The sequence below is a fragment of the Ornithodoros turicata genome, chromosome 7, assembly GCF_037126465.1.
Source record: "Ornithodoros turicata isolate Travis chromosome 7, ASM3712646v1, whole genome shotgun sequence".
Classification (NCBI taxonomy): Eukaryota; Metazoa; Arthropoda; class Arachnida; order Ixodida; family Argasidae; genus Ornithodoros; species Ornithodoros turicata.
The window spans coordinates 54124959-54152785 of NC_088207.1; the positions used below are offsets into that span (position 1 = coordinate 54124959).

General features: G+C 46.1%; 1 protein-coding gene across 1 annotated transcript; it reads left to right on the forward strand.

The window, feature by feature from the left end:
* LOC135400120 (potassium voltage-gated channel subfamily KQT member 1-like) lies at positions 1–27747 on the forward strand. The gene is made up of 17 exons (XM_064631850.1): positions 1–148; positions 6525–6627; positions 7184–7309; positions 9302–9392; positions 11474–11600; positions 12480–12558; positions 13220–13316; positions 14477–14611; positions 15657–15767; positions 15872–15967; positions 18226–18333; positions 20036–20135; positions 21688–21790; positions 22027–22102; positions 23526–23620; positions 23737–23833; positions 26447–27747. Exons 2-17 carry the CDS (start codon positions 6539–6541, stop codon positions 26534–26536), a joined length of 1620 nt encoding a protein of 539 aa, XP_064487920.1. The 5' UTR covers positions 1–148; positions 6525–6538; the 3' UTR covers positions 26537–27747.
* The last annotated feature ends 80 nt before the right edge of the window (positions 27748–27827 follow it).

The window sequence follows — 27827 nt, forward strand, 5'->3', positions numbered from 1 at the left end:
GCCACCTGTTGATTGAGATGGCAAAAATGTTGTGAAAATCAGAGCCATCTATCAAGCCGTCTCACGTGATTTGTTCGAGACGTTGAGACGATCATGGAAAATTGGGTGCCGTCCACTTGTTCTCTCTATCGCCATCGGGATAGATAAGGTAAGTGCACAGTTTAATAGCAGCACTCTACAAAAAGAGCTCCAAAGCAACTGTTATTTTGATTGATAACAGTTATGCTTGGCGATTTATTGGATTCCAACCCCATCAATATATCTGGCAGCAAAAAAGAAAAAAGAAAAGAAAAAGCCACACAGAATGGCAATTCGGATATAGCGCTCTACAAAAATACCTCGCCTCATATGAGAAGCCATACATTGGACGCTTTTAGAGCAGCCTGTTGACATCATTTCGAGTGTCGCTCCTGGTTTGCGGCGTGGTATTTACAAATTTTGCAGAAGGGTGTCCAAACGTGTTCAGCTTCCACCACTTCTGCCTTCTAAAATTCTCAGAGTTGCTTTTGTGGCATTGCTTTGGTAGGCGTCACCACTTAAAAGTTGGTTTCACCTAACGCTTCTCGGTATTGCGGTCAAGCCCACTTCAGCGACCGCTTAGTGTTGCCTAATTGTATGTTTGTAAATTTTGCGGACTTTTCATTTCATTTATTTGTGTTGAGGGAAAACACACTTTAACCGGACATCATAGACTTTTTTAGTGATAAATTTACACTAAATTAACATAACACATCATAGATCATTGTTTAGTGATCAGTTAGGTTAGATTAGTGCGGCTGTGGCAACGTGCCTCGCCCTCCCAACTTCATTATCGAAGCGGTTTTGGGGGCAAGGCAAGCTGCCATGACCCTATTAATCTAACCTAACTTCACTAAATTATCATAAGACATTATAGAATTTGTTTAGTGATCAGCTAGGTTAGATTATTGCGGCTGTGGCGACTTGCCTCGCACTCCCAACTTCATTATCGAAGCGGCTTTGGGGACAAGGCAAGCTGCCATGGCCCTATTAATCTAACCTAACCACTAAACTAACCTAAGACATAAACTTTCTTTAGTGATCAGTTAGTTTAGATTAGTGCGGCTGTGGCGACGTACCTCGCCCTCCTAACTTCATTATCGAAGCGGTTTGGGGGACAAGGCAAGCTGTCATGGCCCTATTAATCTAACCTGACTTCACTAAACTAACCTAAGACATATACTTTGTTTAGTGATCAGTTAGTTTAGATTAGTGCGGCTGTGGCGACGTACCTCGCCCTCCTAACTTCATTATCGAAGCGGCTTTGGGGACAAGGCAAGCTGTCATGGCCCTATTAATCTAACCTGACTTCACTAAACTAACCTAAGACATAAACTTTGTTTAGTGATCAGTTAGTTTAGATTAGTGCGGCTGTGGCGACGTACCTCGCCCTCCTAACTTCATTATCGAAGCGGTTTGGGGGACAAGGCAAGCTGTCATGGCCCTATTAATCTAACCTGACTTCACTAAACTAACCTAAGACATATACTTTGTTTAGTGATCAGTTAGTTTAGATTAGTGCGGCTGTGGCGACGTACCTCGCCCTCCTAACTTCATTATCGAAGCGGTTTTGGGGGCAAGGCAAGCTGCCATGGCCCTATTAATCTAGCCTGACTTCACTAAACTAACCTAAGACATAGACTTTGTTTAGTGATCAGTTAGTTTAGATTAGTGCGGCTGTGGCGACGTACCTCGCCCTCCTAACTTCATTATCGAAGCGGTTTGGGGGACAAGGCAAGCTGTCATGGCCCTATTAATCTAACCTGACTTCACTAAACTAACCTAAGACATAGACTTTGTTTAGTGATCAGTTAGTTTAGATTAGTGCGGCTGTGGCGACGTACCTCGCCCTCCTAACTTCATTATCGAAGCGGTTTTGGGGGCAAGGCAAGCTGCCATGGCCCTATTAATCTAACCCAACTTCACTAAATTAACATAAGACATCATAGACTTTACTTAGTGATCAGTTAGGTTAGCTTAGTGCGGCTGTGGCGACTTGCGTCGCCCTCCCAACTTCATTATCGAGACGGATTTGGGGGCAAAGCAAGCTGCCATGATCCTATTAATCTAACCTAACTTCACTAAACTAACCTAAGACATAGCCTTTGTTTAGTGATCAGTTAGTTTAGATTAGTGCGGCTGTTGCGACTTGCCTCGCCCTCCCAACTTCATTATCGAAACGGATTTGGGGGCAAAGCAAGCTGCCATGGCCCTATTAATCTAACCTAACCTAACTTCACTAAACTAACCTAAGACATAGACTTTGTTTAGTGATCAGTTAGTTTAGATTAGTGCGGCTGTGGCGACGTGCCTCGCCCTCCCAACTTCATTATTGAAGCGGTTTTGGGGGCAGAGCAAGCTGCCATGGCCCTATTAATCTAACCAAACTTCACTAAACTAACCTTAAACATCATAGACTTTGTTTAGTGATCAGCTAGGTTAGATTAGTGTGGCTGTGGCGACTTGCCTCGCCTTCCCAACTTCATTATCGAAACGGATTTGGGGGCAAAGCAAGCTGCCATGACCCTATTAATCTAACCAAACTTCACTAAACTAACCTTAAACATCATAGACTTTCTTTAGTGATCAGCTAGGTTAGATTAGTGTGGCTGTGGCGACTTGCCTCGCCCTCCCAACTTCATTATCGAAACGGATTTGGGGGCAAAGCAAGCTGCCATGGCCCTATTAATCTAACCAAACTTCACCAAACTAACCTAAAACATCATAGACTTTGTTTAGTGATCAGTTAGGTTAGATTAGTGCGGCTGTGGCGACTTGCCTCGCCCTCCCAACTTCATTATCGAAACGGATTTGGGGGCAAAGCAAGCTGCCATGGCCCTATTAATCTAACCAAATTTCACCAAACTAACCTAAAACATCATAGACTTTGTTTAGTGATCAGTTAGGTTAGATTAGTGCGGCTGTGGCGACTTGCCTCGCCCTTCCAACTTCATTATCGAAACGGATTTGGGGACAAAGCAAGCTGCCATGGCCCTATTAATCTAACCAAACTTCACTAAACTAACCTTAAACATCATAGACTTTGTTTAGGGATCAGCTAGGTTAGATTAGTGCGGCTGTGGCGACTTGCCTCGCCCTCCCAGCTTCATTATCGAAACGGATTTGGGGGCAAAGCAAGCTGCCATGGCCCTATTAATCTAACCAAACTTCACTAAACTAACCTTAAACATCATAGACTTTGTTTGGTGATCAGCTAGGTTAGATTAGTGCGGCTGTGGCGACTTGCCTCGCCCTCCCAACTTCATTATCGAAACGGATTTGGGGGCAAAGCAAGCTGCCATGGCCCTATTAATCTAACCAAACTTCACTAAACTAACCTTAAACATCATAGACTTTGTTTAGTGATCAGCTAGGTTAGATTAGTGCGGCTGTGGTGACTTGCCTGGCCCTCCCAACTTCATTATCGAAACGGATTTGAGGGCAAAGCAAGCTGCCATGATCCTATTAATCTAACATAACTTCACCAAACTAACAAAAGACATCGTGGACTTTGTTTGGCGAAAAAATCAGCAAAAATCACGCTAAACAGCGAATAAACGAAGAGTTCAGCAACGCTCGGCGTTCCTTGAAGTTGGCATTCCCGCCGTGCACCGAAGTGTTAGGTGAAGCCAACTTTCAAATGGTGACGCCTACCATGCCGCTTTTGTTCCTTATAAATATTGACGGGAGCACAAGAAGAGTAGTGGAATGAGCAAGGCATATCTAAACAGGTAGCGCAAGTCCCATAGGCCCCTGTGTCTTCATAATGACCCCATGATAGAGCCGGTCAACGCCATCCATCCGTTGCGCGGACTACTACGATTGTAAATAAATGCCGTCAGAGGTGACGTCACGAGTATGAATCATAAATAGTGCATAATTAGCCATGGCACGTTTACGTTAGCGCACCTCGTTTGCGTTCCATTTTCCCCACCCAGGCAACCAGACGAGAACACAGAAAAATGTATCATATCAAGTTTAATGAAGCGTATCAATTCGACATACATCACAGATTTTGACAACTCCAAACAGAAGGGCATCGTGATGACCACACAGAAATTAGGATGGTTCACTTACGGTCAATTTCCAGCTAGAGCAATACGTACACGTAGTGATTAGACGTTTGCATTTATTCAATGAATGGCCATTATCTGTTCACTGCAACAAAACATGACATCGTTGGCGCACAGCTGATTCATGCTAACACTCACGCTATCATAGCCGCTCGTCCCGTGAATTTTGTTCTTGTCTTTTTTTTTTTCGCGAGGCCAGCAACAGGGGATGCAGTGTATTCATCTATTCACACGTGCTAATCTTGGTCTACAGCTCTGAGAAGTGAATGTCGCTTCCTGTTTAATCCGAAACGTGTAGAAACTCCGTATTCGTACAATGCACTGACACACGGCACGGATACAACGATGCATGGATACAACGATACACGGATACAACGATACACGGATACAACGATGCACGGATACAACGATGCACGGATACAACGATGCACGGATACAACGATGCACGGATACAACGATGCACGGATACAGCGATACACGGATACAACGATGCACGGATAAACACGCCCACTGTGGCACATGCGCAAAGGACGAGGATTCGAAAATGCACTCGGATGGTAGATGATCTCGTATGTGTGTGCACGAGCGGGACAACAGAAAGTTTTTCTACATTGAAATTATGAATAATCTATTAGTACACACACAAGCCATGTCCACGTTGTACAGTTTTTTTGTTTCCCAAGGATCGCTCGCGCCTCATATGAGATGGTAGCCTTGCCGATGGGTTTGATTTGTTATTTTCGCTCGTTTCCGCTACTAGTTTAGATATACCTCGGAATGAGTGTATAAGAAAAAGTTTGTCCTACAACCAGTCTTACGTGCGCTCTGGCTAGGGTTGCCACTTTTCACGGACAAAAAGGAAAAGGGTAAGGTAAAAGGAAGAGGAGGTGAGGGTGCGCAAAGACAGAGTGATCGCTCAAGATAATGCGCGAAAATCGTTATTACTGTCCAGTGTTGCCAACTCTAGGGAAATATTCCTAGATCTAGGGGATATGAAGTTTGCCCGGGGAAAGAACTGCTTCGAAATCGAGGGAATTTTCCTGCCGTAACGCTTGGACCGGATATTTTCCCTAGCTCAAGCAAAGGACAGAGGACCTCACTCCGTACCGTAATTTTCCGAAGCACAGGTACTTGACTTTTCAGAAGCACAGGCGAATGTAGGCTGGCAACGCTGTTACTGTCTTTGGCTGGACTGTCGATGTTCGAAAGTGCAACGCGAGAGGAAACGTAGTAGAACAAGAATGAAAATCCGCATTGGATCACCACTAACTTGGCAAGAGCAAGATTCAAGGACAAACCGGATTAGTTGAACCGGAAGCCACCACGTGGCGTATCGAGGATGAACTCCGTCCCTTTCTGATATTATAGTCTGACAGAAGTATTTTTGATCCTTCATCAGAGATAACCGAACCCATTTTCATGCAGCTATTTGAAGGTATCCCGAACTCAGCATAAAAAGCTTCCCGTGCGTGACTGTCAAGAAATGAATTAAAAGTAATTGTATGAATATTTATATTTAGATAATTTTGCACGTACGCTTAGTGATATGTTCCACGCATTTTTGTGTGGGTACTTGCGTTTATAACTGAATTACAAAGTCGGAGTATACTACGACAATGACTAGAAAAGCTATTATGAGTTGATACTTTATATTTCATTATCCGATATGTGTTAACAAGTTTTTCTATATCCAGTTTGCTCTTTGAACGAATACTTTTTCGTATCTGGGACGTCATGAACGAACGCTGACACGAACGATACATATGTCGTTCATTACGCCGTTATAACCCACACCCTCAAGTGGTCTTAGCGTTATATTTTTTGTAGCGCGCATCCCTATTCGCCCACTGGTGTGTACTACCGGAATACTATAGGGTAATACTACCGGAATACTAGTGTACTAGGGAATACTACCGTGCTTGCGTGGGAACGCTATGCACACCGAAGGTTGTTTCGAGAATCCTTGGAGATCTGCACTAGGGGAAACGTAGCTAGTAATGCGTGCATAATGTAAAAACCCCGAGACTACACTCTTAAAAATGAACTTCACCGCATAGCACGCTCCTAGCCAACCATAACCTCGAATGATATCGTTATCTGCCCTGATTTGTCGAAAACGGGAGGCGTCCGCCTTTTTTGTGACACTTATGCTGGTCATAATTGTCACAAAAAAGGCGGACGCCTCCCGTTTTCGACAAATCAGGGCAGATAACGATATCATTCGAGATTATGGTTGGCTAGGAGCGTGCTATGCGGTGAAGTTCATTTTTAAGAGTGTAGGGAACACGAGGGGACAGGCACAACACGATGTCATTTTTTCATAGTAATGCGTCTTTTGTCCCTCTCGCACCCTTTCGAAGGTTTTTAGCTTGTCGTCTTCTGTGTCCGTGTCTTTCGGTCTTCTTCATGGACCAATGTCTTCGCTCTTTTCAGGTTCCTGCCCTATAATGGCGGACATTGAGCGGGGAAGTCCTCCGCAGTACGAGATGGAGGGCAGGGCGTCCCTGTTGCCTTATGGGTCATTCGGCTTTGCAAGGTATTCGCACTGAACGAGCTTCGTTAGAATGCTATTTTGGGGGCTAAAGACTAAAAGGCTATGATCACAGATAGGACATAACTGGTGCGCCATGTTTAGGCTAAACGGGACGACGCCAGATATGAAATGACATCCTTTTTCCCGTCAACAGTTGATCACTTAACTCCCGCTTTTGACTTCAGCGAAATTGTTGAATAAATTAACTTGGCTGCTACGTTATTTTAATTTGAATAAGATCATTGAGTTGACATAGGAGCAAATCGCTGCCATCGTGTGTTTCCTTTCGGCAATCCATCGTAAAAAAAAAAAAAAGAAGGCTCTCTACAAATCCTCCTGAAAAGTCATATGCTGTTCTCCGTGTTCTTGTACCACGGCTAAAATCGCACCTGGTACAATTTTGTCTGTACTGCTGCTGTAGTTTTTAATCTAGCCGGCTATTTCCTGTCATGCGCAAATTTTGGCGAAAGAATAAAATGACAAGAAAGCATATTTTATGGACAAGTTGCAAGCGATCCACGGGAGCTCGGTTATTTACGCTTTTTAAATACTCTTTCAGAAATAATCTGCAAGTGTATCATTTCCGGGATGGCTGCAAGAAGGGGAAGATGACCGTCCAGGCTAGCGTCTACAATTTCCTCGAACGTCCAACTGGGTGGAAATGCTTTCTCTACCATTTTTCAGTGTGAGCTCATCTTCCTATGTGTTTCCACCATTTCCCCGCCACGCCTTTTTCTTTCTTTCTTTTTTTTTCACCCACAAACGCGTTTTGGAGTAGCCAGTTCTGACTGGGTCGGGACTAACATCTCCATATTTTTCTTTCTTTTCCAATCCAATCCACTCCCCGCCACGCTCCCCGTGGGGTGCAAGGGGGATCTTTCTTGAAAGCACAGCCACGCAATAAACCTCTACCCGAGAAACGTCATAGTGACGTTGGTAGACAGACTGAAACCGAAACAAATCGGAAGGGGAGGGCTGGCTACTGAAGGGGGGGTTCCACGGATGGACTTGTTCGTTGCCTCCTACTGAAAGAAAAGTAGGACCGAAGGTTGCGTCACCTTTCAGGGACCATAGTAATCCCCTCAAGACCGTGACTTTCGGAGAGCGACCTTGTTCGTCTCTACCTTCGAGCTAGTTCAACTCTACCAAACTCGTGGCGCTGTCGAACACTATGACGTCATTTGTTTACGAGCAAAGCGAGGTCTATAGACCTATTGCTCTGGGCCAGGTGGCGCTAGTGAGCAGCAACTTCAGCGCCCCAAATTATGCAACACGCGGCATAGCTTAGCAGACGACGCGGCACTTTCAAATACAAGGTGTCGAGTTGTTCGCACTTTTCAAGAAAGAAGCACCTCTTTTTCTGTGGATTTTCTACAGGTTTTGTAGCTTTCCTCTGCACAATACCGTTTGAAACACCGTGCAAAACCCGCTGATGAAACTACCCTCTTAAAAATGAACTTCACCACGTAGCATCATCCCGAATGACAACGTTCTCGCCCCTGATTTGTTGAAAGCGGGATGCGGAGCCTATTTTGTGCCCATTAAGCACGGCACAGAATATGCTCCGCCTCCCGTTTTCAACAAATCAGGGGCGAGATCATTTGGTGTTAAAATATGCCGTTTTGCATTTTGACACCAGGAGCGACACGTACACGGAAAAGGTTCATTCGGCCCATACGCGCCTTGCACACCCACAAGTTCAGCCTCTCCTGCGTATCTGGCGCGCCGCCAAGACCGCTGCCGCTCCGCGACCTACTCTCCACTGCTCTCCTCCTCTCTCACACGGCGTACTTCACTCTCCACGTTTTGACCACCGATTCATATCTATACTTTTCCTCGAAACGCCTCGAAAAAAGAAAGGAGTGCTGAATGTGATAAGCACCTTGATGGCTGAAAGTGCTAACCTGTCCCTGCTCCGGCCACTTCCTCGAGCCGTCTCAAGGCCTAGGACAGCTGTCCTAGCTTGGGGCACGAAGGAGGATGTAACATCGTATAGACCTCTCCCTGTTTGTAAACAATAACGTCACAGTGTTCGACAGAGCCAGCAGTTTCGTTGAGTTGAACTAAGCTCGATGGACTACGATGGTCCCTGAAAGGTACGTGACTTTCGGTCCTACGTTTCTTTCAATCGGAGGCAGCGAACAAGTGCCCATTTTCGTGGAACCCAGCCCCACGGTTTGTTTCGGTTTCAGTCTGTCTACCAACGTCATAAGGACGTTTCTTGTATAGATGTCTAACCAGCATAGCAAGCGCATGGCAGTGGCCTACGTAGAATGCGTTTTCCCTCCGTCATTTTATAGTCAAGAAGGACTTCTTCATATGTGCTAGGTAAACGTCGTTAAACGAGATTTCCTTACCGCCAGTTATTTGCAATTCGCCTCAGAGAGTAGATCAGAAAAACTTTGTGTAGCAACACTGCAGCATGTCAAAATGTACGTAGAATACGTTTTCCCTCCGTCATTTTAGACGTCAAGAAGGACTTCTTCATATGTGCTAGGTAAACGTCGTTAAACGAGATTTCACTGCCGCCAGTTATTTGCAATGCGCCCCAGAAAGCAGATCAGATAAATGGGTAACACGGCAGGATATTAATTCTGCATGAATGATGTCAAAATATCTGGCGTGAAAACCTTCAGTGCACTCAGCTGAAAACGTGCTTTTTACGTTCTTCCTTCAGTTTCTTGGTGGTCCTCATCTGCCTCATCTTTAGCGTTCTGTCTACCATTGACCAATACAGCGATTTCGCCATGTCATCATTGTACTACATGGTAAGATACTTTGCTCTCGATTCTCTTTAAGAGTAGTGTTCTGACCGATCGAATGTTTTTCTTGGTTGTCTTGTACATGCAATTTATTCTTTTTATAAGCTTACTATCTTAATCTAATCTTGCTATTTCACGCACGCTAGCACGCTAACCAACCACTCAGCCACGGGAGCTGGTTCAGTCCTGCTGTGGTGTTGTATGAGCTATTACAAGTTAGTGTTCTCACTAAACTTTTCCGGTGACTTGCTGACTTTCTACAGCAGAGGCTTATATCGATGCGCACACGTGATGGAGCCACACCGGAAGTCGTGGCAGCGCACGGGGTGCCACAAGGTAGTGTGTTAGTCCCTATATCATATAACTTCGTCATGGTGGGGCTGAAGTCCTGCATAACATGCAAGGTAAATACCTCGATGTACTATGTCGGTGACGTTTGCATCGGGAAAATCAAGACCCGCAATTCGGCGTCGTCTGCAAGGTTCACTGGACAGAATTATGCAGTTCTTCGACCAAAGTCGGCTTCGATATATCGGGGCACGAATCTGCAGCTCTCGCCTTCAAAAACCACGTCAACCACCTTGACAAGAAGGTTCAGCGGTGGACCTAGGTCCTTCGTCGTCTTGGTGGCGCCATATAAGGTATGGATGAGCCCTCACTCACGGCTGTTCGTGGTACACTTCTCAATAGCCGACACAAGTTCAGCGGCTTCGGTGCTTCCTTGCACGCAGCCTCAGGATCTGTCTCGGCGTCCCTAGAGCTGCAGAAACGCGGATGGTCATTGCCGAAGCTCATGACATACCAGCTGGTGTCCTCAAGACGAGGGAGGCTACGTTATACGTCATTATTTACGCCTTATAGCTCATCACCGCAGCCACCTTGGTAGCAAAACTTCATTGGCGCAAGCAGAGCGACCTCTACAAAATCATTACGGAAGCAAAGCCTAAATTTCCCTCGTTTTTAGTAACGTCAACAGCGTTTTCGTCTCCCCCGTGGTCTCTGTCACTGCCCTTGATCTCCACCGCATTCCGGGACTCAACGGTAAAAAAATCATGCGCCACCGCCAGTCCTTCGCTGTATGTCATTGGTCATGATATTGTGCGTCTACGCTGAGCACACTGCCGTCTACACCGACGGGTCCTCTACACCTGTAAGTTCATCGGCCGCCTTCGTTATTCCATCGGTGTCTCACGGGTATCGCCTGGCACACTGCACTTCCTCTTCGCCCGCAGAGCTTTACGGCATCTTGTTACTGCGGTATATGCTCTGCACGAGGCTCCACGAATGTGGGTTGTATACACGAAGTCCAGGGCAGCCCTGCGGTGCACAGAGAGCATGGGTGCACGAGGTACATTAGCTCCAATTGTCACGGACATCCTCAGCGACGCTCAGCGTCTCTGCGACATAGGTCACTCCATCACTTTTCAGTGGATCCCAGGTCAATGTGAACTAAGAGGAAATGAAGAGGCTGACAGAGTGGCTGTTGCAGCCAGACAATGCCAGGCGGTGATACCGAATACGATGACCCGTGGCGACAGGAGGGCATCCTCGTCGGCGATGATCCAACCAATGGCGCCCCAGCTATGTTACCGGGACATTGCAGACAGGTCTCTGTTGGACGCCGTCGATCCAAATTTGTCGTCCCTCATCCCATTGTCATTCGTGTAGTTGTTGTTGTTCATTATGAGATATAATAAACATTCAAGCATAGAGATAAATTGAAAGCCCTGGATTAGTACATATGCAACTGTGAGAGACCGTGTATTCACACGAGCGCCATTCCCCCAGAAGCGGAAGACCACAAGATATTCCGTGGCAGACGACAGGAAAGCACGCCGACAGTGTCGTCTGCGAAGTGTCGTCTGCTAAATACGCAGTATACGCCAGTCCCCATATCCCGCACCGTGTGAATGCTCAACATAACACGGGACAGAACTTCGGCTCTGCGAGCAGTGTTTTCGCTTTTTCTTCCACTAGAATATTCCGTGACGATGTCGCTCGTGTGAATACACGGAGAATGGAGAGAAACTATTCTTCTGTGGCGAGAACCGATCAGAGTTGCCGTCATGATTGCACGCTTATTTCAGGAAATCTTTCTCGTCATATTCTTTGGTTTGGAGTACATGGTTCGGTTGTGGGCAGCCGGCTGCCGGAGCAAGTATCTCGGATTCTGGGGCAGGTTCCGATTTGCGAGGAAACTCATCTCCATTATTGGTGAGTGATTCAGATGGGCTTTGTGCCCTGGATATCATCAATGACTACGACATGTCGATAAAAATCGTGACACAAATTTCTAGGATGACAACAGCCGTACATACATTATTTTCAACGTAAACATTTACGTAAGTAAACACATTCCTCATGCTAACCCACTTTTTTTTCGCATCCAAAAAGCGGTCCAAGGGACTGGGTTGTTTCCCCTGGTCTGTTCGACAATTTGATGGGTTTTCCGTTCTGACGCATAACGACTAAACATGCCATGCATGCATTTTTACGCCTAATCCCCTAACACTGTCAAATAATAAGAGTTTTCGACAAATATATATATATATATATATAGAACAAATAGGTTAATATATCAGACGGCTACGAAGTTGAATAAAAGTGGTACCTCTTTTGTCCTGACGAAGACAGTGCCACTGTCGAAACGTCGACCATTCTTTTTTTAATCTATGTGTTAAATTGCCCATTAAATAAATTTGTTTTTGTTAACGTTCCTGTAACGTTCCTATATAAGACATATAGTCAGTCCCGTCCCTGACTCAGTCCCGTCGAAGGCAGCGCTGACTGCCGAAACGTCGACCCCTATCCCTATATGTCTTAATAAACTCCCCTTTGTGTTTTCCTGTAAGCTCTTTGTCGTCTTCTGATTTTTCCTGCTTATTTCATTCTCGTGGTCAACCGCCCTCCTAAGCTTCTAATCTATATATATATATAGATACAAATGAAAAAAAGCCTCTGATCCTCTGCTGGCTCTGTACGAGCAATAGAGAGAAATTTTTCTTGACACATGTGGGTCAAACGCTATTAAGATTGGCAAATACCATGGCGTTGCAAGGGTCATGCAAGTTGTTGATATTTCCTGTTTGGTAGACCTGATTGTCGTCGTCGCATCCGTGGTGGTTCTGGTGGCCGGCTCTAATGGGCAAGTGTTCGCCACATCCGCAATCAGGTGAGTGGTAGCAACTCAGACTAACCACGTATGACTCAGTGCAGAACATCTTAGGGGCATCAGTGTGACAACACAATATGATTTGTATCAATTCCTTATTGTGTATCCGCAAATACTCTGCTGGTAAATCACAAAGCGACTCAGTTGATATGCTGGCGTTGTCAGAGCAATGCGTGTTGAGACCACGACCTACTAGATTATAACGACCATGCCATAGGCACCCCTTCCCAGCGCCGCATTTTTGGAAGGTAGCGGTGGCGATACTCATCGTCTCAGTTATTACTTCCTCAACTTCTACAATACTTTGTACTTCAACTTACATTAGTATTTCTGTACAAGCGGTGGATATTCCACCGATGTTTCATTCTGAGGTTGATTATCATCATCATTCTACGCGTTTTCATAGGAGCTATCGCTGTCGTCTGCTACGGTAGTCGTACATACGCTTCTGCGCGTTCAGAATTCAAAGTTCCATCGTCCAATCCTGATGCAGATCTCGCGGGCCGATGAGTAGCGCCCCTAGCGGATCGTGCGGACGGGGCTCCTCATAGGGGTTGCCGATTATGACATGGTCGTTATAATCTAGTAGGTCGTGGTTGAGACGCACAAAACTGAATCTCAGCCGAACCCTAGTAGCTGAGAAGGTTATTCACACTTCCAGAGGTATACGGTTCCTGCAAATCCTGAGAATGCTGCACGTGGATAGGCAAGGTGGGACATGGAGGCTACTTGGCTCCGTTGTCTTTGTACACAGGCAGGTGAGCAATATAGACGACCATGGTAAATGTGCTTCATCCACACTCTTAAAAATGAACTTCACCGCATAGCACGCTCCTGGCCAACCATCATCTCAAATGATATCGTTATCTGCCCTGATTTGTTGAAAACGGGAGGCGTACGCCTTTTTTGTGACACTTATACTGTTCATAATTGTCACAAAAAGGCGTACGCCTCCCGTTTTCGACAAACCAAGGCACATAACGATATCATTCGAGATGATGGTTGGCTAGGAGCGTGCTATGCGGTGAAGTTCATTTTTAAGAGTGCAGGCGAGATTAAACCGGTCCTTTAGGCCGAATTAAGAAATGGGGACGCTCCCTCATTTTAACACGCAGCAACGATCGTCCTCGATATGAGCGTCTCGTATGCGGCTCAAGTCGCTGCAGCGTATCGTCATACAGACGCACATTTACATGAAGGGGATACAAATCGACTTAACTGATCTGCGTCTCTATCGACTTAACAATCGATTTAAAGTCGCTCGGTTTGGGAAGTTGAGACAACAAGTGTCGACTCACCTCCGTCATGTAAACCGCATCAGTCGATCAGTCCAGTCTTTCCTTGCCTCAGAACAGACACGAGGAGAAAAAGAATTGTATTTGAGGATTGAGTTTACAATTGAGGATTGAGTTACAATTCAAAGATGCACAGTCGACTGAATCCTGTATAGGCAGGTGCTAATCAGTTGTCCATGCAAACGCATTTGGTTGACTATGGAGGGCAGGGTGTCGGAACGAACCGGAAACCGTACCCGAACCGAAATTTTTATGACACGGTTGAACCCGAACCGTAGCAGAACCTGAAAAATGATAGCGGTAACCGTTTCGCAACTAAGCGGTTCGGACATAAAACGTAAGAGCTGCAGCGCCTCTCAATTCCCGAACGAGGACATATATTGATCTCGTTATCATGGTTTTCGCAAACTTTCACCTATAGTAGTCAAACAAGGACGCATAATAAGTATGCTTTGAGCGTCTTTTTGAACAAGTTGGAGCGCAGTTGTCATTGTGAACGCCACAAATGGCTAATGCCCCACTCGAATTTAAACATTCGCCCTATTATTTTTCTCTGATTACCTGCAGATGCGTATTTTATTTTATTCTGATTACCTGCAGTAAAACAACCGTGATTCCTGCAGGAACTGATAACGACACTGTACATTGGGTTCCTGGGCCTGATCTTCTCTTCCTACTTCATGTACCTGGCCGAGAAAGATACTACAGAGGGAAGGTCCGATTTTACCAGCTACGCAGACGCCCTCTGGTGGGGAGTGGTGAGTCTTTGCTTGCTCCTTTACTCCTAGGCCAAGGGACGTTTTCCTGCAAGTTCGTAAATGCCCAGGTCTCTTGTGTTTCAGTTCATTTACACTGCAATAAGCGCATGATGGTCAATGCAGTATAGATGTACAATCCCAAAGTGTCCCAAAGTGTGTTCGTGGTCACCCCCGCCCTGTCGGAGGCCTCCGCCACTATGCTCAGCCGCTCTGCGGGAAGCGGCCTTACAGGATGTGAACGCAATAGGAAACAGCGTTTATGTCGGTTAACAGCAAAACAGAATAGAAATTGACAAAGAACACCACGTAAAGAATCCCTGGAGACATGAAAGGCGCTAGTAGAATATAAATTCACTCTGTCCAAATGAATTTTAATGCATTGCGCGTATGGTGATTTCGTCGATATTTGCACATGGCCCATGTTTAAACTACGATTTTTCGACGATTTCGGGGCTTTCGCCTGGTCTTCACCAAATCGCTTCCACACCGGTGTCGCTTAACATTTGGGCCACGACCAGCAATCACCAATCGTAGGACCAAGCTGCCAACTCTCCTGGGTCACCCTACTGATTTAATTGCATCTGTGACCCCTGTCCGACGTGGCTGTATCGTGTCCACCGAGCCGGAGAATTCTTACATACACCAAGGACATTTATTTTCACCTATAAGCCAGTGCAAAATTTCTAGGCCTACACTCTTAAAAATGAACTTCACCGCATAGCACGCTCCTAGCCAACCATAATCCCGATTGATATCGTTATCGGTCCTGATTTGTTGAAAACGGGAGGCGTACGCCTTTTCTGTGACACTTATGCTGTTCATAATTGTCACAGAAAAGGCGTACGCCTCCCGTTTTCAACAAATCAGGACCGATAACGATATCATTCGAGATAATGGTTGGCTAGGAGCGTGCTATGCGGTGAAGTTCATTTTTAAGAGTGTACGTCACAGTACGTTGTGATCTAGACTGGCAATTTCTGCTCCGAATGTCTGTCGGTTCAAGTTTTAAGGATAGATCAACTGAAAAGGGGTAAACTGATTTCAGATCACTGTGACAACGATAGGGTACGGAGACACCGTCCCCAGGACCTGGATGGGCAAAATCGTCGCTTCCTGTTTTTCTGTCTTCGCCATCTCCTTTTTCGCACTCCCTGCTGTGAGTTAAACAATTTCTCAGCTATATTATAAGTATGGAAAGTAATTGGCAGAAAATACAGAAGGCACGTGACGTCAAGAACAAAATATAGTTGATCGTTGCAGGGAATCCTAGGATCCGGATTTGCCCTAAAAGTACAGCAGAAGCAGCGGCAGAAACACTTCAATCGTCAAATTCCGGCCGCTGCTACACTCATACAGGTAAGTGGGAAACAGAAACGGCAGTAGATGAAAACACGTGCATGGTGACCACACTTTATAAAAGGGCCTGACTTTTTCGGGTTTTATTTTTGGCCAAATTCGGGGGGTAAATATCGGGCGATATTTTTCATTTGAAAATTCGGATGTATTCGGGTTAAATCCCGTTACGGCATATTCTGTCGTCAGGAATTCGGGTGTATTCGGGTGATTTTTTCTTTGTTTAATAGAAATTTGTCTTAACATGGAACTAATGTTTAGCAATGTTATCAAACTTTATTTTAATGCACGCTTATGAGTGTGCCACGCGACCCGGATGTTTTCGGGTAGATTCGGGTTAAACCCGAATTTTACAGATTTCGTTCGGGGGGTAAATATCGGGCGGATACGGGTTTAGCCCTAAAGAGTCAGGCCCTATTTATAATTCAAGTGCCCGCTCAAGTGGTGAGATCTCAGTGCGCCATTTTCTTTAAAGTAGCGCAGAAGTCATTTTTAACACCCTGTTTCCTTCCTATAAAACTGTTAAGCAGGCCAGTAAGATGCACCATGCGAAGTAATTCACGCCACAGAGTCGTAATTATCGCAGAAATTAAATTTAAAGTACGCCGCCAAAAGCGACCGTGCGCTACGGCGGTGAACAGCAGTACCAGCTTGTAATCATGCCTGGAACATCGCGCTGACGTTATAGGGAGAACGCTCGCTGATTGGTCTAGAGAAATGTCTGCCACTCCTCTGTCGTCTGCGACTCGGCTGTTCGGGGTTCTGAAAAAAGCCTTTCTCCTGGCTCTGTAATAATTCGGCCGCTCCTTCTATCCCCAATTCTCCGGGAAAACTTGCAAAACTGGTTTACCGCATCAGCAGATTCTTTCCTGGTATACTTCACCAGGAGGTGATACCTCTCAAGTGTCAGTCTCATTCTTTGGAGTCTGAGTGGGCACTGGTTTAGTGCTTTCCTGAAGATGCTTTCTAGCGGATTGTAATCGGACTCCATCATAACGGTTTTCCCGAAAATGTAGTGGCGAAAACATATGCACCCATGAACGATCGCCAGCATTTCTTTTTCAATTTGAGCATAATTCTTCTGTGCTGCATTCAGCCATCTAGAAGAATATGCGATTGGCTGTGCCTAAGAACTGCGCCTGGGAACTTGCATACACTGACAGGGTTACTGGCTTGTTCTTGTCGCAAAATTTCACAGTTGATGCAACCATCGGAGCTATTTATTCAACGACTCACACTAATACACGATTTAGAATTAGTTATAATGCACAAACTACGATGTATATAGTATATGGTTGCACGACTATGAGACTGTACATATGACTGTATACACGACTGTGACACGCATGATGACTATATACACCACTGTGGCTATGTATATATGAGGGAGACTTTATACATTCATGGAGATGCACCAACGATGCTAACATACGCCTCCTGAGTGATAATGGAAGGGTGATGAAGCCATCGACCCCCTAAAGCCTGCCCCTCCCAGTGCGAACAGGTCATGCGCTGCAGGATGGTGATTATTGGGGATCTATTCACAATTTCAACTTATTCTTTTTCTTGACGACCGCAATAGGATGCACCCGCTCCGTCGGCTCCGTCACAGGTGCAAGTACATTGCATTGTACCAAGTCATCTAAGTGACCCCGTCCCGTACACTCTTAGAAATGAACTTCACCACATAGCACGCTCCTAGCCAACCATCACCCCGAATGACAACGTTCTCGCGCTAGATTTGTTGAAAACGGGAGGAGGAGCCTATTTTGTGCCATTATGCACGGCACAGAATAGGCTCCTCCTCCTGTTTTCAACAAATCAGGGCAGATAACGATATCATTCGAGATTATGGTTCGCTAGGAGCGTGCTATGCGGTGAAGTTCATTTTTAAGAGTGTACGTGTACTAGTAATCTGATCGTGTTGTACCTGCATTCCGTGTTACGTCCTGCAACTTTGACGTGTGTTGTCCAAAATGTTGTCCATCAGTACCGCAACTGCGGATGCTGCAAACCAACCGCCATGTTCAAGTCTAGAATTGAGGGGGGGGTCAAGACATCCGGACCCCCCCCCTAAATCCGCCCCTGGGTGCACGGCTCGGCTCGGCACGACGCCGGAGCGAGTTGATGTAAACGGCGTCGACCCGCTTGTAAACGCGTGATTCGCTGAGCTCCCATTAATGCGTACGGCCGAGTAGACTATGCGGGCACATATGTTTCCGGATGTGAAGCATGACGTACAGAAAGCCTTCCCTTTTTAGTGTCTCTGGCGTTGTTACGCTGCTGAGAAGACGTCGCACTGTGAAGCTACGTGGAGAATACATATCAAGGAAGCAGCCGGTTGGAATTCCAACACTCCTCTCGGAAGGGTAAGCCTCCTTCTTGAACGAACAAAGTATACATATGGAAACTTGTCTCTAGCTGGCCTAATTCGCATCAATAGTATCCCCTGGTTTCAGGGCATACACGCAATTTGCCAGCAATGCTGTTTCATTGTTGCCCCGCCCGTATCAGAGCCGCTTATTGGAGAGTTTGGCCACTGGGAGGAGTCTGTCCCAAAGCGCGCCATTTGACGTCACACGATGGGCGCCGCCAAGGCCAGTGGCACCATTTTGGATCAGGGCTATCGCATTGAAATCTCCCATTCTGCCATGTTGGAACAGAGGCACAGCCTTGAAGTTCTTCCGTGCCGCCGCGAGTCGCCTTTCATTCCGGTGAAGTGGGCGGAGCGATGACGTCTGTGACGTCACGGCAGCTCCCCCCGCTCTCCGGGCGGCAAAAGATCACAGAATGGCCAAACTCTCCCTATATACGGCCCTGGCCCGTATGTTCGTGTGGCGCCATCTATACGCGAAAAAATAGCGCTTCCTTCGTATCGCCCCCTTAAAGGAGGTAAGAACTCGTATCTGCATGTATTTAGTTACAGGTTTAATAGATGGAATATTGTTCTTCTACGTTTCGTAATTCTATTTACAATCTATTGTTCAATTCTTCTCCTTCATAACTTGTGCAGCGTTAATACAAAAACGCACTCTCTTTCCTATTCGGGCGAGTAGACGCCCACCGCCGTCCAGATACCTCTATCAGTCGTTACGTCATCTGAAGAATTGTAGCACCCAATCAGGAGCCAACGCGGAGGTACACATAACGTTCTGCTTTATCCTCTTCAAGATGAACTTCACTACATGGCACGCTCCTAGCCAACCATCATCCTGAATGACAACGTTCTCGTCTCTGATTTGTTTTAAACAGGAGGCGTAGCCCATTTTGTAGTCGTGCATAATAGATACACAATAGGATCCTCCTCTCGTTATCAACAAATCATGGGCGAGAACGTTGTCATTCGAGAAGATGGTTGGCTAAGAGCGTGCTATGTGCTGAAGATACGCACCTATCAAATTCACCTATACAAAAGGTGCCACAGACAACACGTTGAAATCGCCGTGTGGAGCCGACACAGTCGGCGGGCTCGCTTGGTAGAGTTCATAGCTCCTTTAACGGGCTGCTTAATCTAAGCGCATTCTTCGCGGAATTCAATAACCAAACCAGAGGTTCGCGACGCTTCTATGAACGCTACAATGTAAAGCGTGGCTCATCAACATGGCCGCCGCCAGACACGCGAGTGATCGTGCCGTCACGTGTACGTCGTGACCACTTAATGTAGAATGTAATTTCATTTATGCATTCATTAACAAAAGAATGAAAAGAACAACGTGGGTCCCACGAGAAAAAAAAAAAAAACTGTTGGCGTTACACTCTTAAAAATGAACTTCACTTACATAGCACGCTCCTAGCCAATCATAATCTCGAATGATATGGTTATCTGCCTTGATTTGTTGAAAACCGGAGGCGTACGCCTTTTTGTGACAATTATGAACAGCATAAGTGTCACAAAAATGGCGCACGCCTCCCGTTTTCCACAAATCAGGGCAGATAACGATATCATTCGAGATGATGGTTGGCTAGGAGCGTGCTATGCGGTGTAGTTCATTTTTAAGAGTGCAGAGTCCGCCGCTGGTGGCAAAATAAAGAAACAATTAAAAATGTATTATACAAGGCGAGTTTTCGCAGGTAGCGAAGCGTGCCAGTGTACTTAGGCGTCGAAAGTCCAAGCAGAAGATTGAAGTGGAAACGGAAGGAGATTCCCAGGCCGAAGACAGCGCCAAAGTCGGTATGTTTCCAAAGCACTTGCAGCTCGACCTGATTCATTCTTTTACCTTGCTCTGGTTGCAGTAATTACCGAATGCTTTCTATTTCTTTCCACTGGAGTTTATCTGCACACACCCTGTACTGTGACCGGTTACCTACGAGGGGTGTTCAAGTCACACCGGGACCTTGTGTCTTCTGAGTGTACAAGTGGCTCGCGCTACTTCGTTTTAATCATTTTCACACGCAACAGGCCTCCGCGTTTACCACGTGGTGGTTCAAAGTTTGTTCAAAACAGAAGACACATGCTGGACAAGATGGCCGACAACTAGGTGAATGTGCACATCGAACAGTGAATTGTCCTGAAGTTTCTCGTGAATGAAGTCGTAAAGTCATCTGAAACTTCAGGCTCAGTATGGCCACGATACACTTAGCCGCAGCAAAGCGTTCGAGTGGTGCAAACGGTTCCGAGACGGCCGTACATCAGTGCTGGACGATCCCGGCCGGTGGCGGCTCAGAGCCCAGTGTCAGAGTTCCTGAGAACATCCAACTTGTGGAGCGCCTGATCATCAAGGACCGACAGATAACATGTCGCGAACTGGCTCGAAAGACGGACCTTTCTGTGGGAACGTTGAACGCTATGATTCATGAACACCTCCAGTTTACCGGCAGTTTCGGAAAGTTAGTGCCCGTTGGGTCCCGAGGCTGCTCTCCGTGTTTGACCGGCAGAGAAGACTGGAAATCCCCCAAGAGCTAAGGTACCGTTTCGACACTGAAGGACAGCCGTTCCTAAACGCGCATCAAAACAGTGGAAGCATACGGGGTCGCCAGCTCCCAAGAAGTTCCGAAGAACCCCATCTGCGGGTAAGGTGATGGCCACGGTTTTCTGGGACAAGGCTGGCGTTGTTCGTGTTGATTTTCTGTCCAGTGGTACCACCATCAATAGTGCAGGTTCACCATCAATAGTGCACCATCATTACTGCCAGGTTCTCAGGGATGTGCATAAGGCGCTGAAGCAGAAGCGGCCGGGCCTCATCACCAAAGAAGTCCTCCTCCTACAGGACAATGCACGCCCGCATACCGCGCATCTCACGACACGAACCTTACAGGAACTTGGCTGGGAGTTGCTGCCACATCCCCCTTACAGTCCAGACCTCGCCCCGAGCGATTTCCATCTCTTCGGGCCACTGAAGGCGTTCCTTGGGGGCCGCCGCTTCAGCTGCGACGACGAGGTCAAAAATGCGGTCCGATCATGGCTGCTACGCGCGGGTAAGGATTTCTACGCTGCTGGCATCCAAGCCCCCCTGAAACGCTGGGACAAGTGCATCAGTGAAGTTGGAGATTACGTTGAAAAATAAAACTAATTTCTCGCCTATAAGTTCATTTTACTTTTGCGAAAAATGAAAAGTCCCGGTTTGACTTGAACACCCCTCGTATGTATCCTTGTCATTGAAGATGGACGTTGTTCCTACATTCCATGTGCTTAATGAACGAGCTATGGCACCGAAAAACATCGAGACGTCGCACGAAATGGACCATCGGACATGAACATCTTTCATTCGCCGCTTGTATTACAGGCCAAGGCAAGAGAAAGATTGTGGCGTCACACGCTACAAACTGCAATGACAAGGAAAACGACTATGTCGAGATGGACGTCGACGAATCTCCGAGAGTTACCTCGTGAGTATACTGTGGTCTTCTTCCCAATACGACTTTCATGCGCACTCATTAGATTCGGAAGCACTAGTGCAGTTCGTAAACACGAGGGCTGGTTTTGGAGCATCTCAAGAATTCAATTCTTCGTACGGGTATAATGGAGGGAACATGAAGAGCAATATTTGTAGGAGAGTGAGACCAGGCACTCATGCCCATCTCTTAAGTGCCGAGTGTTTTCAATAATGACTCCTTTCTTTCAGGTTGACGGCAGCCCATAAGAACGCTATACGTGGTATTCGAAAAATCAAATACTTCGTCGCACGCCGGAGGTTCCAGGTTCGTATCACTCTCGGTACACTTGCTTAAAAATTTTCACAGAAATTACGTCGTTGCACACGGGCAAGAATTTGCCCCGCTGTCAGCACTTGTTCGAAAAATGGGCATCTGAACTATAGCAGCATACTCAAGCCTGTAAATTTTCCTATACCAATTGCCCATTTTAGGTTTCTCGTGTGGCTGTGAAATATTTCTCCAAACGTCGCTACTGGCCTCCAGCAAAAACCCTACGCGTATTTCAATTAATACTTAGAATCAGTTGACGAAAAGTAGGAAAATCTGAGAATATATATTTCAACGTGCGATCAGTAGAGGATTTTTTTGTTAGTATGTTTTGTTTTATTCCGTGTCAGCGATACTGTAGCTATGAGCGCCGTACAGATGTGCGCAGCAGGAAGGAGTTTTCTCGAAAATTTTCTTGATTAAAAAGTTCATTATGTTCGCCCTGCCCACCTGCAAGACAGCATCCATGCTGTTCTTTTTATGCAAACTCTATAACGGATAAACCCACCATTCTGCTCACAGATCATCTAGTTTGGCGACATCTATATTGAGAAAATAAAGATGGTTCCTCTATCTCGGATCTGGGGGCGTGCTTAAGGCCCTCTCGACTCCTGTAGTACAACTTCACCGGCTTCGCTTCCTCTCTTTGGCCATGTCGCGCACGGAACTGCAATTTGTAAATGACTTGTGTGCGCCCGCCTCACCGATTTGCCAAGCCTACACTCTTAAAAATGAGTTTCACCACATAGCACGCTCCTAGCCAACCATCATTCCGAATGACAACGTTCTCGTCCCTGATTTGTTGGAAACGTGGGGCGGAGCCTATTTTGTGACACTTATGCTGTTCACAATTGTCACAAAAAAGGCGTACGCCTCCCGTTTTTAGCAAATCAGGGAAGATAACGATATCATTCGAGATTATGGTTGGCTAGGCGCGTGCTATGCGGTGAAGTTCATTTCTAAGAGTGTAGCTGTTCCTGATGTAGTGCAATGTACAGCAACGCAGCCCTAGACCTTCCTCCTACTCTCATGGAGTTGGCTGCTGCCCTACACTCTTAGAAATGAACTTCACCACATAGCACGCTCCTAGCCAACCATCATCCCGAATGACAACGTTCTCGCCCCTGATTTGTTGAAAACGGGAGGAGGAGCCTATTTTGTGGCCATTATGCACGGCACAAAATAGGCTCCTCCTCCCGTTTTCAACAAATCAGGGGCGAGAACGTTGTCATTCGGGATGATGGTTGGCTAGGAGAGTGCTATGTGGTGAAGTTCATTTTTAAGAGTGTAGGTGCATTACCACAGCACACCTCCCCAAGGGCGGACCAGATTTCGTACAAAGCACATATCCCGCACCCCCCACCCCTGTCGAAGGCACTACAGGACATCTTTGTTTTTTTTTTTTGTTTTTTTTTTTCAGCAAGCGAGGAAGCCTTACGACGTGAGAGACGTGATCGAACAATATTCTCAAGGCCACGTCAATATGATGGTTCGCATCAAGGAGCTCCAACGGAGGTTCATATGTCACCTCAATCCAATTCTATTGAGTGCATTATTAATGTATGCTCAGTTGTCTCGCGACGTAAACACCCAATTATTTAATTATTTATTATTAATGTATCATTATTTAGGCTGGATCAGACGCTGGGAAAACCCGGATCGTACCTCAACGAGAAAGGGATGAAACCGATGACCGTAGGAGCTCGGCTGCATCGAATGGAAATTCAGGTAATCCTCACTCAAAGCAGACCATTTCTCCATAGGAAGATCAGCCAAATTTCGCACGCACTGGTATGGTCCAATACATAATCGGCCTTCGATCGACTAGCACGCCATTTGCAGTTAGAAGGGGGATCCTACCCTGTGGTGACGGGGAATGAGCAGGACACGTCTATGCCTGTATCCGGATGCCACGAAATATCACTACCGTTACCTGAAAAATCATTTTATAGGACTACGTTTGCGGTGTCGTTAGATCAGCTCTCGCCCTGAAGATGACGCTTGGTCCATGATGAAAGCAACTGTCACAAGGTCCCCTAGTCGCCTTGGGTACCAGAACCAGTCGAGCCAAAGTCTCAAGGAGAACTAGTTTATTCAAAACAGGTTGTGTAAGTTCGCGCGTGTAGACCAGTCGTTATCGTCGCCGCTGAGCAGGGTACGCTACAGCTCTAAAAGCGATAAAACCCCAGTGCAGGGGACACAAAAAGACGAGACACACACGAAGCACTGACTGACAAACACGTTTAATGGAAGAGACCACGCTTAAGTACACCACTGCCCCCAACCGACCCCTAGTGGAAGCCAAGGATCCCTGGCAAGAAAACGTTTTGTGCATTGACAGTTTTCAGGCGGCTATGGACCAGGATCGACCTCAAGTTGGGACTATTCGCAGAAAGGTGTCCAGAAGTGAAGAGGTCATCTGCGCCAGATTTGATTTGGTCCATTAAGGTACACTCTTAAAAATGAACTTCCCCTCATAGCACGCTCCTAGCCAACCATCATCTCAAGTGATATCGTTATCTGCCCTGGTTTGTTAAAAACGGGAGGCGTACGCCTTTTCTGTGACAATTATGAAGAGCATAAGTGTCACAGAAAATGCGTACGCCTCCCGTTTTCAACAAATCAGGGCACATAACGATATCATTCGAGATGATTGTTGGCTAGGAGTGTGCTATGCGGTGAAGTTCGTTTTTAAGAGTGTAATCTCGAATGATATCGTTATCTGCCCGTATTTGTTGAAAAGGGTAGGCGTACGCCTTTTTTGTGACACTTATGCTGTTCATAATTGTCACAAAAAGGCGTACGCTACCCGTTTTCAGCAAATCAGGGCAGATAACGATATCATTCGAGGTGATGGTTGGCTAGGAGCGTGCTATGCGGTGAAGTTCGTTTTTAAGAGTGTAGGGATGGCGGGGTGGAATCCAACTATCTCAGGACTGCCATCTGTGGCTTGCTATCTCGACGACATTGTCACGGGCCGCGACGACGACCATCATCTCAACAATCTGTCTAAGGTCTCAGCAAGACTGCAAGAATTTGGATTCACTCTGAAACGGGAGAAATGTGCTTTCCTGCAAACCCAAGTTGAGTACGTATCTCGGTGACATCGTAGATGCCGACAGTTTTCGGCCCTCTCCGAAGAAGGTGTCAGCGATCCTTGACATGCCACATCCCAATCACGTATCAGAACTATACGCTCCTTCTTAGGCATGGTTCAGCACTATGACAAATACTTGGAGGGTCTGGCGGATGTGTGTACACCTTTAAATGGTTTACTCAAGAGGGGACCATCCATCGTGGTGTTGGACTTCTGCATGCGTCGAAGCTTTCGAGAGCTTCAAGAGCTTCAGGGAAGGTATTAACACACTACACTGTTAAAACAGAACTTCACCACATAGCACGCTCATAGCCAACCATCATTCCGAATGATATCATTCTGTGTCCTTATTTGCTGAAAATGGGAGGAGGCACATATCTGGGACACATTATTTTGTCCCAGATAGGCGCCTCCCCCTGTTTTGAACTAATTAGGTCACAGAATGATATTATTCGGAATCATGGTTGGCTAAGAGCGTGCTATGTGGTGAAGTTCTGTTTTAACAGTGTACGGTCCCAGTAAGGAAATTGTCTACCAATTGCAGTTGTCTACCACCGGCTACACGGGGTAGATAGACCAATCGCGCACGCGTCAAAGACACTCACAGTTGTAGAGACAAATTATGCCCAAATTGAACGAGAGGCCTTCGCCATCATTTTTGGCGTTAGAAAATTCCACCACACTCTTAAAAATGAACTTCACCGCATAGCAGGCTCCCAGCCAGCCATAATCCCAAATGATATCGTTATCTGCCCTGATTTGTTGAAAACGGGAGGCGTACGCCTTTTTTGTGATAATTATGAACCGCATAAGTGTCACAAAAAAGGCGTACGCCTCCCGTTTTCAACAAATCAGGGCAGATCACAATATCATTCGAGATAGCGGTTGGCTACGAGCGTGCTATGCGGTGAAGTTCATTTTTAAGAGTGCAGTACCTATGGGGCAGGAAATTCGTAGTGTACACCGATCACGTAATTTTGGGGCCATCAAGAGGTATCCCTGTAACGAGAGCAAAGCCGGTTACAGCGTTGGGTACCCATGCTAATGTCTCACAGTTTAGCGAAACAGACCAAGCGGCATTATCGACATAAAATTTTGGGGCATAATACGTCCTCTGACACCTACTTTAGCTTCCTGACACTGTTCTTATTTGTTTTATCTTCGTTACAAACCCCGAAGTTGATCTTGGCGAGCCTTGGCGCAGTGCTGACCATGGTGCTCTAATTACACTTTCGTCAATGTAGATGCTGACATTAGAGCGGAAGGTGGAGCGGGTGCTGTCTATCCTGGAAGTGATGAGCAGTTCGCAAAGGAAACCTTGTGAAGACATTTGACAATGGCTCCAACCGGAAACAATCACGTGCTATACCTCGAGAAGCTTGTGAACAACGCTTCTATACTGGACTATACTCGCTCATGTGAAAAATTATCTTGTGGTACTGCGTTGCGAAATTTTAGGGACAGTTTCCTGACCCCAAGGACCCTCCTTGTGGGTAGATCCGGTACCGCGTGTCCACGTTTTTTTTATCCAACCGAATGTGTGTGCCAAAGTGTTCGAACACATTATTTTGCCTGGGCGCATTCACTTCACCCAAGTGAGCGTGATTGAAAGAAAGACATTGCCAAGAAAAAGCATTTCGTTTTCTTATAACGTTTATGACAGATGTGAAATTGAGCGCCTCTGTAGATGCACCTTTCTGGATGTTTGCAAGCGGGACATATCGTTTGGTAACAATATGCTACATCTGACAATGGACATGGCTATGAAAGTGAGTAGTACATCTCCATTAAGTTTACGGATAGTGTTTTCTTTTTTCTTTTTTCTTGCAGTATGTATCACCACCGTTTATGTGGTAATCTTGGTTGCTACTCAATCTAAGATTATTCATTTGGAGTTGATTAAACTGAAAGGTTCATTGGTAAAGACTTTCACGTGTGCCTCTTAGCAAGAATGAGAGGCTTACATAATATGGAGTCACGTAACTGAAACCCGCAAGAAAGACAAACTAGGCTGACATAGGTTTGCATAGTAACGCAGTCCATCACGCATAGCCTACGCAGCAAAAAATCGTTTTGACTGTGTGATGTTTAGCTGTTTTCGTGTAATTGTGCACAGCCAGCATGTCTTTTCCACCATGGAGGTGCTGGTCAACGTTTTCATTATTCCCGTTACTTGGCCGTGGTTTTCGTAGTGCAGCAAATTCCACCGATGTTGTTAAAAGGAGTCTGCATAACAAAAAAAAAAATATAACAGTGATGACACTGTCACTTGGAAAACTGTCGTGAAGCATGTACAACAGTGAGTTTGTTTGGGGTGTGGTTGATTCTACCTACCTTTAAAGCGCGAGTTACACGTCATGTAAAACTCCGTAATGCGCACCCGATGTTGCGGTGAAGGTGCCATTTACACGAAGGAAACCTGTGACAATTGGAGTGAAGCGCAGTGTGTGTGTGGAGTAGTGAATTCTCATTTCACTCCATGTATACCAAGCCTGTGATACCCTTTGAGGACCAATAAAGGAAGAATATCATTCCTTGACTAGTATTCTGTTGGGACTGGTTGGTGTTAGTGAAACTGCCGCAGCATGAACTAAAGAGAAAATAATAGAAACAGTAATCGGAGAT

What these genes read in the sequence shown, in the direction of transcription:
- LOC135400120 (XM_064631850.1), top strand. Translation starts at nt 6,539, where the DNA reads ATGGCGGACATTGAGCGGGGAAGTCCTCCGCAGTACGAGATGGAGGGC. An exon ending in GGGTCATTCGGCTTTGCAAG is followed by an intron (nt 6,628 to 7,183) that starts GTATTCGCACTG and finishes ATACTCTTTCAG; the next exon opens with AAATAATCTGCAAGTGTATC. An exon ending in TTGTCTTTGTACACAGGCAG is followed by an intron (nt 13,317 to 14,476) that starts GTGAGCAATATA and finishes TGATTCCTGCAG; the next exon opens with GAACTGATAACGACACTGTA.